Below are 10,599 nucleotides of genomic sequence, written 5' to 3' on the forward strand. Positions count from 1 at the left end.
TTAGTCTGACCTTCAATACTAATTTAATTTTATATTGTAAAATGTTAGAACAGTATGATATCAAATATTGGTAGAGCCAGTTTGAATTGGAAGGTAGCTGCCTCATTTCCGTAATATGCATATAGTTAACGTTACTCATTATCCTATCTAACTTAGCAACATGCTAATTCATTAAAACATCTTCAGAATGAATATTATTCATCAGTACTCATTAATAATATCATATATTTCATGAGCATCAAATAAAGTTAAATTACAACTAACACTAGAAAATTGATGATTAATAATAAAATGACTTAAGCTAAGTTTACTGAAGAGATGAGAACAGACACGTTAAGCACTTTGGTGGTATAGCAATTTCCTGTTTCAGGCTTCTTCAAAATAAGATGTCCACGCAACGGATGTCCAATCAGTCCATGTCATAGAATAGGTTAGGTTAGGGAAATAAATGAATACATTGTAACTTTGCATTTCGAGAATGAAGTCGGAATGTCGAGAATAAACTAGAATTTTCAGTTTAGTGCCTGGCATAAGAAAAATTAAATCATAGGAGGAAAATGCAGGGAATAAAATGCAAATGAAGAAAGGCAGAGAATAAAATTGAAATACAATTTCAATAATAAAGAGTGTGTACATCCTTGGAGTGTGAAAGTGAGTATCTGAAGTGGTTCTCTGGAGTTTCTGAGGTGGTATTCCTAATTGAAAGCTGTATCGTATCAATAACATTAAACCTTCTTTTGCTTAACCTTGCTTATACTCCGTTGTATTTGTGAAATATTTAGCTTTTGTCCTAATAGAATAAAAAGACAATGACACATATAAGCAATAAGCATAATTCAATTGCTTAAAACAATAAAATAAAATAAACAGTATCATCTGTAGGTGTGGGAGAAGGTTAAATGTCTTTGAGAAACACACATCGTCATTCAAAAAACATGTTTTAAATGTTTCTATTATTAATTGTATAAATTTATTTCCACTGCATGACAGTAACCTGTCAACTGCTAGCTTACGACATGAGACCCAAACTCATTCAGCACCAAAACACATTTATCACAGCATCTGATCAAACAATTTGATCATTTTTGCTTCACACACATGAACCAAGAAAACAATAAAAAGAATGGATATTAGATAAATGTACTAACTTGACTTGATAGGTCGGAGTTTATGTTCATTAGTTGGAGTTATGTTCAGTCATTTTCAGTTTAACTGCAAGTAACAGGCCTGTTTTCTGAGGCTTCACGCTGTCAAGTTTCTGCACAGTGGTGGCTAGTCATGTGCAAAACTCTGTATGTTTTTTGTTTGTTATCTCATCTTTATTATGCCAGTTTACATGTATTAGAATATTAAACGAAACCTTTGTTTAAAATGTAGACCACAGCTTGGATGTAAACTAAATTGGGAGCGCTGCTCGACTTCTATTTGTGGTCACAAGTCACCACTTTCAAGAGCACTATCCTGGTCTCCATGGATCCATCCTCACATCACTGAACTGTAATAATTTCGGATTTTTTTTTATAACAACCTCTTCACAAATGGGTCCTACTACATTCACATTTGTGGTGTGGAACAAAGAAAGAAAAGCTTGAAGAACCAAATTAGTTTCCTTGAACTGGGCCTTTTAGTCTCTTCCAGATATCATCTAAGGGTGCTTTTCCACTGCAGGAACTCGTGGGCCAGCACCTTTAGATGGTTTTCCTCTGCAGAGCTGTTTTTGGGAACCAAATAAGGTAATAAGGTAGGTAGGTACTTTGTGTGGCCCTGAAACTGCTGGGGGTGGGTGGTGGGGGTGGGGTTCTTGCAATGATGATTGATGGTTATTGGTTAAACAGTGGTTGCCAGAAGTTATGTGGTGAATATGTGTAGCGAAGGGAGAGTGTGGTCACCCCACCCAGACTCAAACCCTAGTCTACAGGGTGCCAAACATGCTCTCTGACCGCAACGCAGTTTTACGGGCACGCCTCCGATGACCTCCGATGAGCCATCCCACTCATCTGTAGTGACGATCACATCGTCACAGTATGTTAATACAAATTGTTTATGTTAATAACATTTGTACAAAATTTTGGATTAGAAGGGACAGTGTGTTTGTTACCTGTAACCTCTGCAGACTGAAGACCCGAAGATGAAGGTGCAGGACCTCAAGGGCAAGTTCAAGAAACCAGTCCTGAAGAAAGTGCACATGTCGGCTGATGCCATGCTTAGTGCCTTGTTGGGCTCCAAACACAAGGTATCCGTAGATCTGAGGGCCAACCTGAAGCAGGTCAAGAAGGAGGTGAAAGAGGAGGTGGGTGAATGTGTAATATGTCTCAGCACTGATGTACGTCATTAGATTTTTTTTTAGATTTAGATTAGATTCAACTTTATTGTCATTGCACAGAGTACAAGTACTGAGGCAACGAAATGCAGTTTAGCATCCAACCAGAAGTGCAAAATAGCAAAAAGTGCAGAGTATGTGCATATGTAAAGTGTAATAAGTGAATAAATAGATATGTACAGTAAGAAATAGATATGCAATATGAACAGTAAGAAATGGATATGCAATATGAACAGTAATTGGGACAAGAATAGCAGCAATTGAGGTAAGAAGTGTAGGTATGATAAGTATATGTAAAGTGCAGGTGTAAGTATTAGTGGTGGTAATAAGTGAGATGAAGTGAAAGAGGTATTAGTAATATTATATTTAAGAGGTATTGTATGGTATAAGTACGATTAAGACAGTAATAAGTGGTAGAAAAAACATTCTGGTGCAAATGTTCAGTGGCTGGAGGAGGGTATGGCAGTCAAGCCAGGGTGGAGGAGGGAAGTACAGTGCAAATGTTCAGTGGCTGGAGGAGGGTGTGGCAGTCAAGCCAGGGTGGAGGGGGGAAGTACAGTCACTGAGGGAGATGTGTGTGGGGGTGGGGGGCAGAGTTCAGTAGAGTGACAGCCGCAGGGATGAAGCTGTTCCTGAACCTGCTGGTCTGGGAACGGAGCACCCTGTAGCGCCTCCCAGAGGGGAGGAGGGCAAACAGTCTGTGGCTGGGGTGAGAGCTGTCCTTTTCGATGCTGCGTGCCCTCCGTCATACGTCAAACGTTCCTACTTTCAAAAAGTGTAAAAAGTGGTGGGTTGCATGCATAATTTTGATGAGTAATGTATGCCGGAGGTGAGTGCACTCAATTCTTTTGACAGAATAGGTAGTCAAATTCAACTGCTCGCCTGCCGATTATCAGATCAGATTATGCAAACTTGCATCACTTTTGTATTTGAGTGAAATTCCAGATGTCAGATTTATACTACAGGCCGTGTAGATTCCTGTTTCGTAACTGGATTCTTGCTGGAGTGATCAGTTGATTCTAAACTGTGTGTCAATGTGGATTTTGAGTCCTTTAAGATAATCAATGTACAAAAAACACGACCTTCCATATTTAATTTAGTTTTAATATGAAATTTGTCTCTTGATTGTTGGCAGGAATACAAAGAAGCATGCACTTAAACTAAACTGCTGTTTATACATATTTCAACCCATAATCTATTTGATTTTCACCATAACCTTCTGTTTGAGGGCTGCTGTGCTATGACCCTTTCTTCTTGTGTATCAGACCTTGATGCTTCCACCCTACTAGAGTCTATGAGTGAGTGAGAGGTACTGTATTATACACGGGTGACAGAACAACCCCAGTGGGTCTTACTAAGTACAGTACAAGAATCCAGTATCTGAACCTACTGTGCCTGCACATTGTCCTTTGTGAAGTCAAGGCACAGCCATTTGTGCACTGGCACCATAGACGTAGCACTCAAATGAGTGTGTGATACGAGCTATTTCTATTTTGGCTCTCATTTTGGGGTTGCATGAAAATCAGGAAACACTACATGCACTTTTTATTTTCATATCACTGCGTACTCAAGCAAAAATGTCAACACTTCTTTAGGTAACTCAATGTATCTAACATGGTTTGTTTAAGCTATGTGTGTTTCTGACATGATCCTACTTAGACTAATGTTATGACATCCTGTGTCATAAAGTTTGATATTGTTTGATTACCTGAAGATTGAGGCGATGGTCCTGAAATCCATCATGTGTCTGTATCTGAGTGCCAACCAGGGACAGCCAAAAAGAAGGTTAAAATGTTTCTCCTTTTTTATTTCAATCAAAAGATTAGAACATTTTAATATGTAAGGTGTGCCATTAACGGATGTAAAATGCGTACTTTACTATTAAGCAAATGTAGATCTAATATAATGTCACTCAGTAATCTGTAACTTCCATGTTATCAATAGTTGGTCCTCAAATCTTCAGTAGCTGTACGCGTTGAATGGTGTGTGATTTACACTGTGTCTGAGGATGTGGCATGCTCACAGTTTTCACACCTGTCAACCCCTCCCACAGCTTCAGTGTGATCAGTAAACACACCCAGTATAGATCAGAACAGGTGGGACTGCTGAGGGGGTCCTGTAGGTCACTCGTCACAGGGACTGTGGCCTTTCTCCTATGGTCTTTCCATCTCCTTCCGTCTTTGTTCTTGTGTCTCATAATTAAGTCACATTTACTAACCCAGTATCAACACATGAAAGTTTTTCCCCCCTTGCCAGCACTGATTGGAAGAAAAAACTAAAACCTAATGTTTATCGACATTAATGACATTATAATTTCCTAACTAAACAGGTAAATATTACTGCAACAGACACGTGTAAGAAATGAAATTCCCACAAACAAAGCATTTATACCAGGCTAAATTGTGCAGTATTATTATTTTTTTTTGCAGCGTAGGTATTTGAAGGGATATTTCTTGTGGCGTCTTGTGGCTGAGGTAGGGATAAGGGAGGGGTAAGATGGGATGCCAGGAGGCAACAAAGCCCATTGGCTTAAGCCAGGATCTACTGCCATACAGAGAGGTTGGCTTTGGCTTGGACATCTGAGGGCACTATATATGCTCTGATCAGATTTCTACTGTCTAAGGCTCGCCCACCTCACTCATCTCTACAACAGATATATTCTGGTCATCTTTCCCTCGGGCTGATAGGTGAGATCTTCTCTCCATTTCTTTCAGGTTCAGTTTGTCCCTTCTTAACTAGACTCCAGAGGTGTACAGTCGAAGGGATTTGGAGACTTGGGTGTTGAGTCTCAGGGATTTGGTGGTTTAGTGTATGGCTCTGGCTCAGGAGCCTGAGTAGCTGCCACATAGGTGGGCCATCAGTGATACTCTATGATACTCTCTGACTGTTTTGCCATGTTTTTTTGTGCCTGTGATTGAATATCTAGAGTAAATTGTAAACTCACATTTTGTGTGCATCACATAATAACCATTCTTATTATTTTAAACAAATGAACATCAGATAGTTTCAGAGCCCTAAAGGGTCATAGCGATGATTTTCTTTAATGAGCAGTTTTTGCATTACCTCCCAATACTTTTGCATATTCCCACAATACTTTTGCATACTCTTCTGTTTTCGAGGTAACACAAAATTGAATCCAAAAGTACTTTGAGTTAACGCAAAAATATTGCAAGCAAAAGTATTGGGAGCACAAAAGCAGCTCAGAAATATATTCACTACCATGACCCTTAGGGGGTTCCATAGATAGGCACAGCTGCAATGATCTTTCATAAATCTAATGATTTGGTTAAAGGATTTCATCATATGTGGAGCTCCCATGAATTAGCTGGATTCAGGATGCTGGATGGAGGATGAGAGAAATAATCTTCCACACAAAGATTCCACTTAGCCTCATTAGTTCTCTGAGAACATGTGTTGGAAGCAATGTTGGTCTTGACTATACATAGATCTCAAAATATTGAGACTATAGAAATCCTCTATTGGGAAATATTTATGAATAATGTTGATAGTGTCTGTAATATACCATCCATCAAAAACTAAAGAGGTTATTTTAAATAAGATCTAGGTCTCAGTCTCAGTCTCCTTGAGACAATACTGAGGCTTGAAGACAAGACATTTGAGATGACGTTGCTTGACAATCTCTGAACATACTTGAGGAAATTCTTTAAGAGGCAGGGCTAGTCTCAGCTGTTGTTGACCTTTTGTTTGGGAACGTACCAAATAGCTGTAAAGACAACTGGTACTCCACTCCCAGGCCAATTTTAGACATAACTAACTTCCAGTCATATTCTTCTTTTCAGAGAGAATAGTTTCTGTGCCACCAGAGAGAAGTTCTGGTCAAGAATGGTTTAAAGTTAATAACTGTTTTCTATTCACAGAGTCTGGCAACAACAATCTGGCAAGATGTCTGAGTAAGTGTTTATTTCTAGACTTGAAATTACTACAAAAACATATTGTCTTCTGTGTAATATTAAAATTTCTTCTACCTCAACTATCATTTAAAACATTTGAATAGATATTACTCTTATTTCATTGCTCATGATGAATATTTTCTGAACTCAAAAGGCAGAAAAAGATGACATCGAGCCGTCGGCATCACCTGAAGGTAATAAACTTTTCCTGAGACTCTCAGGAATAAAGTGCTTTAGTTCATTGAAGAAAACAAATCAATACGGCAATGTGACAGCATATGAGAATGAAAAACTAACTTTTGGTCTTGCTAATGATCGTTGAAACTCTACATTCCTTCAGAGCATGATGCTCGCAAGAGGTGTGGTTTTACTGGAGGCTGAAGCCAAACAAGCTGTAGAATTAAAACAGAGATACATGGAGGAAAACTGTGCTTTCGCTGAATTCCCATCAAGTATGCAAGAACTACAGGTACACACCTCATAATATTGAACAGTTAGTTGATGATACCGTATACAAATGACTCTGATAGACCAACTGAGATAGCTTTTAGTGAAACCATTGATTTGACTAATGACTATCCATCCTTTTCCATCATCTGCTCCAGGACCTGTGTAAAACGTTACACCAGCAGATCGACAGCGTGGATGAACAGAGATATGACATGGAAAGCAAAGTTGTCAAAGCCGACAAGGAGGTACCACTGACATTTCACTACATATACCACGTCACAGAAAGCATCACACTGAACAAACAGATTAATCCAGTGTGACCTACTAGGACGGAGATATTCTGTGTCAGTGTCGTGTTCCTTTTCAAACACCGATGCATTGGTATGGCTAGCACCTGCATGCTTTTGTGCCACGGGAACACTTAGAATGGCGAATGTCTGAGGTCGGCACGCAGTCAGTAGCCTACTGGCAGTGTGGATGTCAAGTCTTGTGACCACAGCAGTAGAATGGTTTCTCATTTGTTTTACCTGTAACATTTGTGCTTAGATTGACGATCTGAGGATGAAAGTGCAGGACCTAAAGGGTAAGTTCAAGAAGCCGGCCTTGAAGAAGGTGCGCATGTCTGCTGATGACATGCTCCAGGCCCTGCTTGGCTCCAAACACCATGTGTCCATGGATCTGAGAGCCAACTTGAAGCAGGTCAAGAAGGAGGTGAAAGATGAGGTGGGTGCATAACTACTACAGTATATCTTGGCACGATTGACATGAGAAAAAAAAATCAACATGCAATTTAATGTCATTCTGAGAGTTCAACATAATGACCAGTTAGATGGCAGTGATGACCCCATTGTTCAGTATGCCAGTGTGTTTATAGAGGACTGACAGTAATGACACGCCTAATTCCTTACCCACATTGTAACACATGTTACTCTGGGTCACAGTGATTCATACGTCAGCCATGTGGACAGCTGTCGCTTTATGCTTCACAGCTGATGACTCACCTTTTCTCATCGTCTTGTTTTACACTCCCAACTGTGCGCCTCACAGGAGAAAGATTCCGTTGGCGACTGGCGTAAGAACATTGAAGACAAGGCTGGCATGGACGGCAGGAAGAAGATGTTTGAGGGTGAGGCATAAAGGGATCTTGTGCTGCCGATCGAGGAACTTCATGGAATGTCTCATTTTAGCTGGGTTATTGTGTAACCCAGCAAATGCCACATATGCCAAAACAATCATGCTCTTACTCACACTATTTATGATTAACAATCTGTAGGTGGCCACTGTAAACATTCACCCTTACTTGCACTTATTCTACATTTGTCTAATTGGGAGGTGGCCATTGTAAATAAACTGTATCTGAAAACAACCATACTGTTTCATATCTCTGTCATTGTATACTTTTCTGCTGCCCTTCAACACACGCTCTTCTGTTAGGCAAACCTATGTAATACCTCTCTCTGCTATGTCTACTATGAACCGAGGGGTCATTTTCACTTGTTTCACTTTCTTTGCTAGATAGATACTGTAGATAGATGGATACTTTATTAATCCCGAGGGAAATTTAGGTCATCCAGTAGCTTATACACTTGTACAACTCACAGACATACATACATAAATCACATACACATAGGGTATACGATAACCGTACTGAGCAGTCCTTTTCGGTGCCAGTGTGGTTAGTACGTCTTTTCCTGTTTATTTATCATCTCTTGAATATCTGTGTCTTTACAAGTGTTTGGAACCCCCCCCCCCATTTTTCCTTCTGTGAGGCGCATTGTGTTACCTCCTGGTATGAAATGCGCCTTACAAGTAAAGTTTGATTGATTGATTGATTGATTGATTGATTGATTGATTGATAGGGAGAACATGTTCACAAGGAGTGGGGTGTTTACAGATACAAGAATGGGTCTGACCCTATGGTAGAATATGCATTGATTGTGACAGTGTAGATGCCCAGGAGGGAAGTGTTCTTGTGCTGCTTCTGTGGATAGTGCAAAAAGATAGTGTTCTTGTGCTTGTGTGGATAGTGCAAAGATAGTGTTCTTGTGCTTTTGTGTGTGTGGATAGTGCAAAGAGATGCAGTGCAGAATATAAGAGGTTAAGTCTGTGCAAGGGGCTAGTATAGCCAGTAAAGGGATGGACAGTGGGTTGGTATAATATTGAGATGAGATGAGAAGGGGTGGGCAGACTGAGGTAGACTAATGCAGGGAAGACTCATGCTTGTAGGTAATGCCATGGTCTATACAAGACTCTCACAACAGTCTTGAAATTATTACCATAGGCCTTTTCAGTTACACTCCTCGTTCACACTTATACAGGACTACACGCTAACACCGCCTAGATATTTTGAGACTGGTTCTTTCCATGTTATATTTGCTGTGTGTGTATATATAAATATATCACTTGGTGTGTTGGCCGTAACGACCCTTCTCAAACCTATCTCCAGAGATCGTTATGACAGACTGAAGTTGTGACTTTCCGTGCCAGAAGGGGGCATCTGTCACTGCTGTTTATGGCGCAACCCATCATCTACATTACACTAAGAGTGTCGGGAGCCCAAAAAAATAGAGCGGTAGGAAAAGTGACTTCAGGGATAAACACGCAACAGATTTGTTTGTTTGTATTGCAAAAGCCCTCTGCCTGTGCAGCCTTTGTGCCTTTGTAAACAATGTTATCGTGCCTGTAACACTGTTGCTTTAGAGACATTAGTATTCAGAATGTATACAGATATAGTTCTAAAGGGTTCCGTATCAGTTTGGCCGCTACTCAGTTTCCTAATGGCCGCTTTAAGAGCAGAGGCAGCATGTGTGCTGTTAAAAAGATATACGGCCAGGAAGTGTTGTGTACATGTCTTCCGGGCATGTGAACTATTTGAGTATGTAAACACAGTTTATGTGAGAATGTCTAGCTGGCCTCTCGGTTGTCATAGTGGCCTTACAAACAGGATTCTGCCAGTCACACTTTCCCTATGTAGATTTATGTGACTGCAGAGTCAAGGACTACTCTGAAGGAAAGAGGTACCATGTTTGAATCAGGTCTTTATGTCAATCAATCAATCAATCAATTTGTTTATTTGATCAAGAGGGACAGTGTACATTCATGAACATTAAAATGTAAATGCACCCAATTATAGCCAAAAGGCTAGTTTCCATTGGCAGTCCCCCTGCCAGATTGAAAAAGGCAATACAACCTAAAAAAGGCATTAACGTATATCAAACATAACATTGACAATAAATCAAAAAAATTAAATAAGATACAATAAAATAAAATACAATCCTAATATACAAGTTCTACTGCTATACAAGTTCTACTGCTTACCCACTAGTGATCACATTTTTGGTTATTTATCAACCATGTTTTGAGATTACTTTTAAAACAGTTAAATGAGGTTGATTCTCTAATGTTCTGAGGGAGATGGTTCCATTCCCGGGCTGACCTAACTGAGAAAACCGACTGTCCAAATACACTTTTTTTTAAAGGAATATCACAGTCTCCTCTTGCTGCCCCTCGAGTAGCACTGGTTGCTGCTGTTCTAAACGTGACTAGGCTGCATAGTGGTGGGGGGGCCAGGTTAAACCGGATTTTGAACATTAAACAGCAGTTCTTAAATGTGATCAGGTTGTCCCAACCTAAAAGTCTGTACTTATGGAGGACTGAACAGTGATGGTGTGATTTAGGTTTTTTGTCAAGTATTTTGAGAGCCTGTTTGTAAAGAGACATGACTGGTTTAAGGGTAGTGGAGTTGGCAGTAGACCAGGTGGGTAAGCAGTAGTTAATGTGAGATAAAATCAGCGAGAACATGTACATTTTAGCAGCCCCGGTAGACATGTGATTTCTAAGATGCCTAAAGTTGGCCAAGGTGAATTTTAAATTTTTGCATATTTTTTTAACATGTTTTTTAAAAGTAAGTTGATTATC

At 39.8% G+C, this 10,599-nt stretch overlaps 1 protein-coding gene across 1 annotated transcript; it reads left to right on the plus strand.

Annotated features, from left to right (window-relative positions):
• The first annotated feature begins 2,128 nt into the window (after positions 1-2,128).
• On the plus strand, positions 2,129-8,066 carry LOC105906494 (troponin I, fast skeletal muscle-like). The gene is made up of 6 exons (XM_012834647.2): positions 2,129-2,290; positions 6,390-6,425; positions 6,572-6,700; positions 6,837-6,926; positions 7,228-7,404; positions 7,729-8,066. Exons 1-6 carry the CDS (start codon positions 2,129-2,131, stop codon positions 7,816-7,818), a joined length of 684 nt encoding a protein of 227 aa, XP_012690101.2. The 3' UTR covers positions 7,819-8,066.
• The last annotated feature ends 2,533 nt before the right edge of the window (positions 8,067-10,599 follow it).

Source organism: Clupea harengus, chromosome 6, assembly GCF_900700415.2.
Source record: "Clupea harengus chromosome 6, Ch_v2.0.2, whole genome shotgun sequence".
Classification (NCBI taxonomy): domain Eukaryota; kingdom Metazoa; phylum Chordata; class Actinopteri; order Clupeiformes; family Clupeidae; genus Clupea; species Clupea harengus.

What these genes read in the sequence shown, in the direction of transcription:
- LOC105906494 (XM_012834647.2), top strand. Translation starts at nt 2,129, where the DNA reads ATGAAGGTGCAGGACCTCAAGGGCAAGTTCAAGAAACCAGTCCTGAAG. An exon ending in GCCGTCGGCATCACCTGAAG is followed by an intron (nt 6,426 to 6,571) that starts GTAATAAACTTT and finishes ACATTCCTTCAG; the next exon opens with AGCATGATGCTCGCAAGAGG. An exon ending in AGAAGGAGGTGAAAGATGAG is followed by an intron (nt 7,405 to 7,728) that starts GTGGGTGCATAA and finishes TGCGCCTCACAG; the next exon opens with GAGAAAGATTCCGTTGGCGA.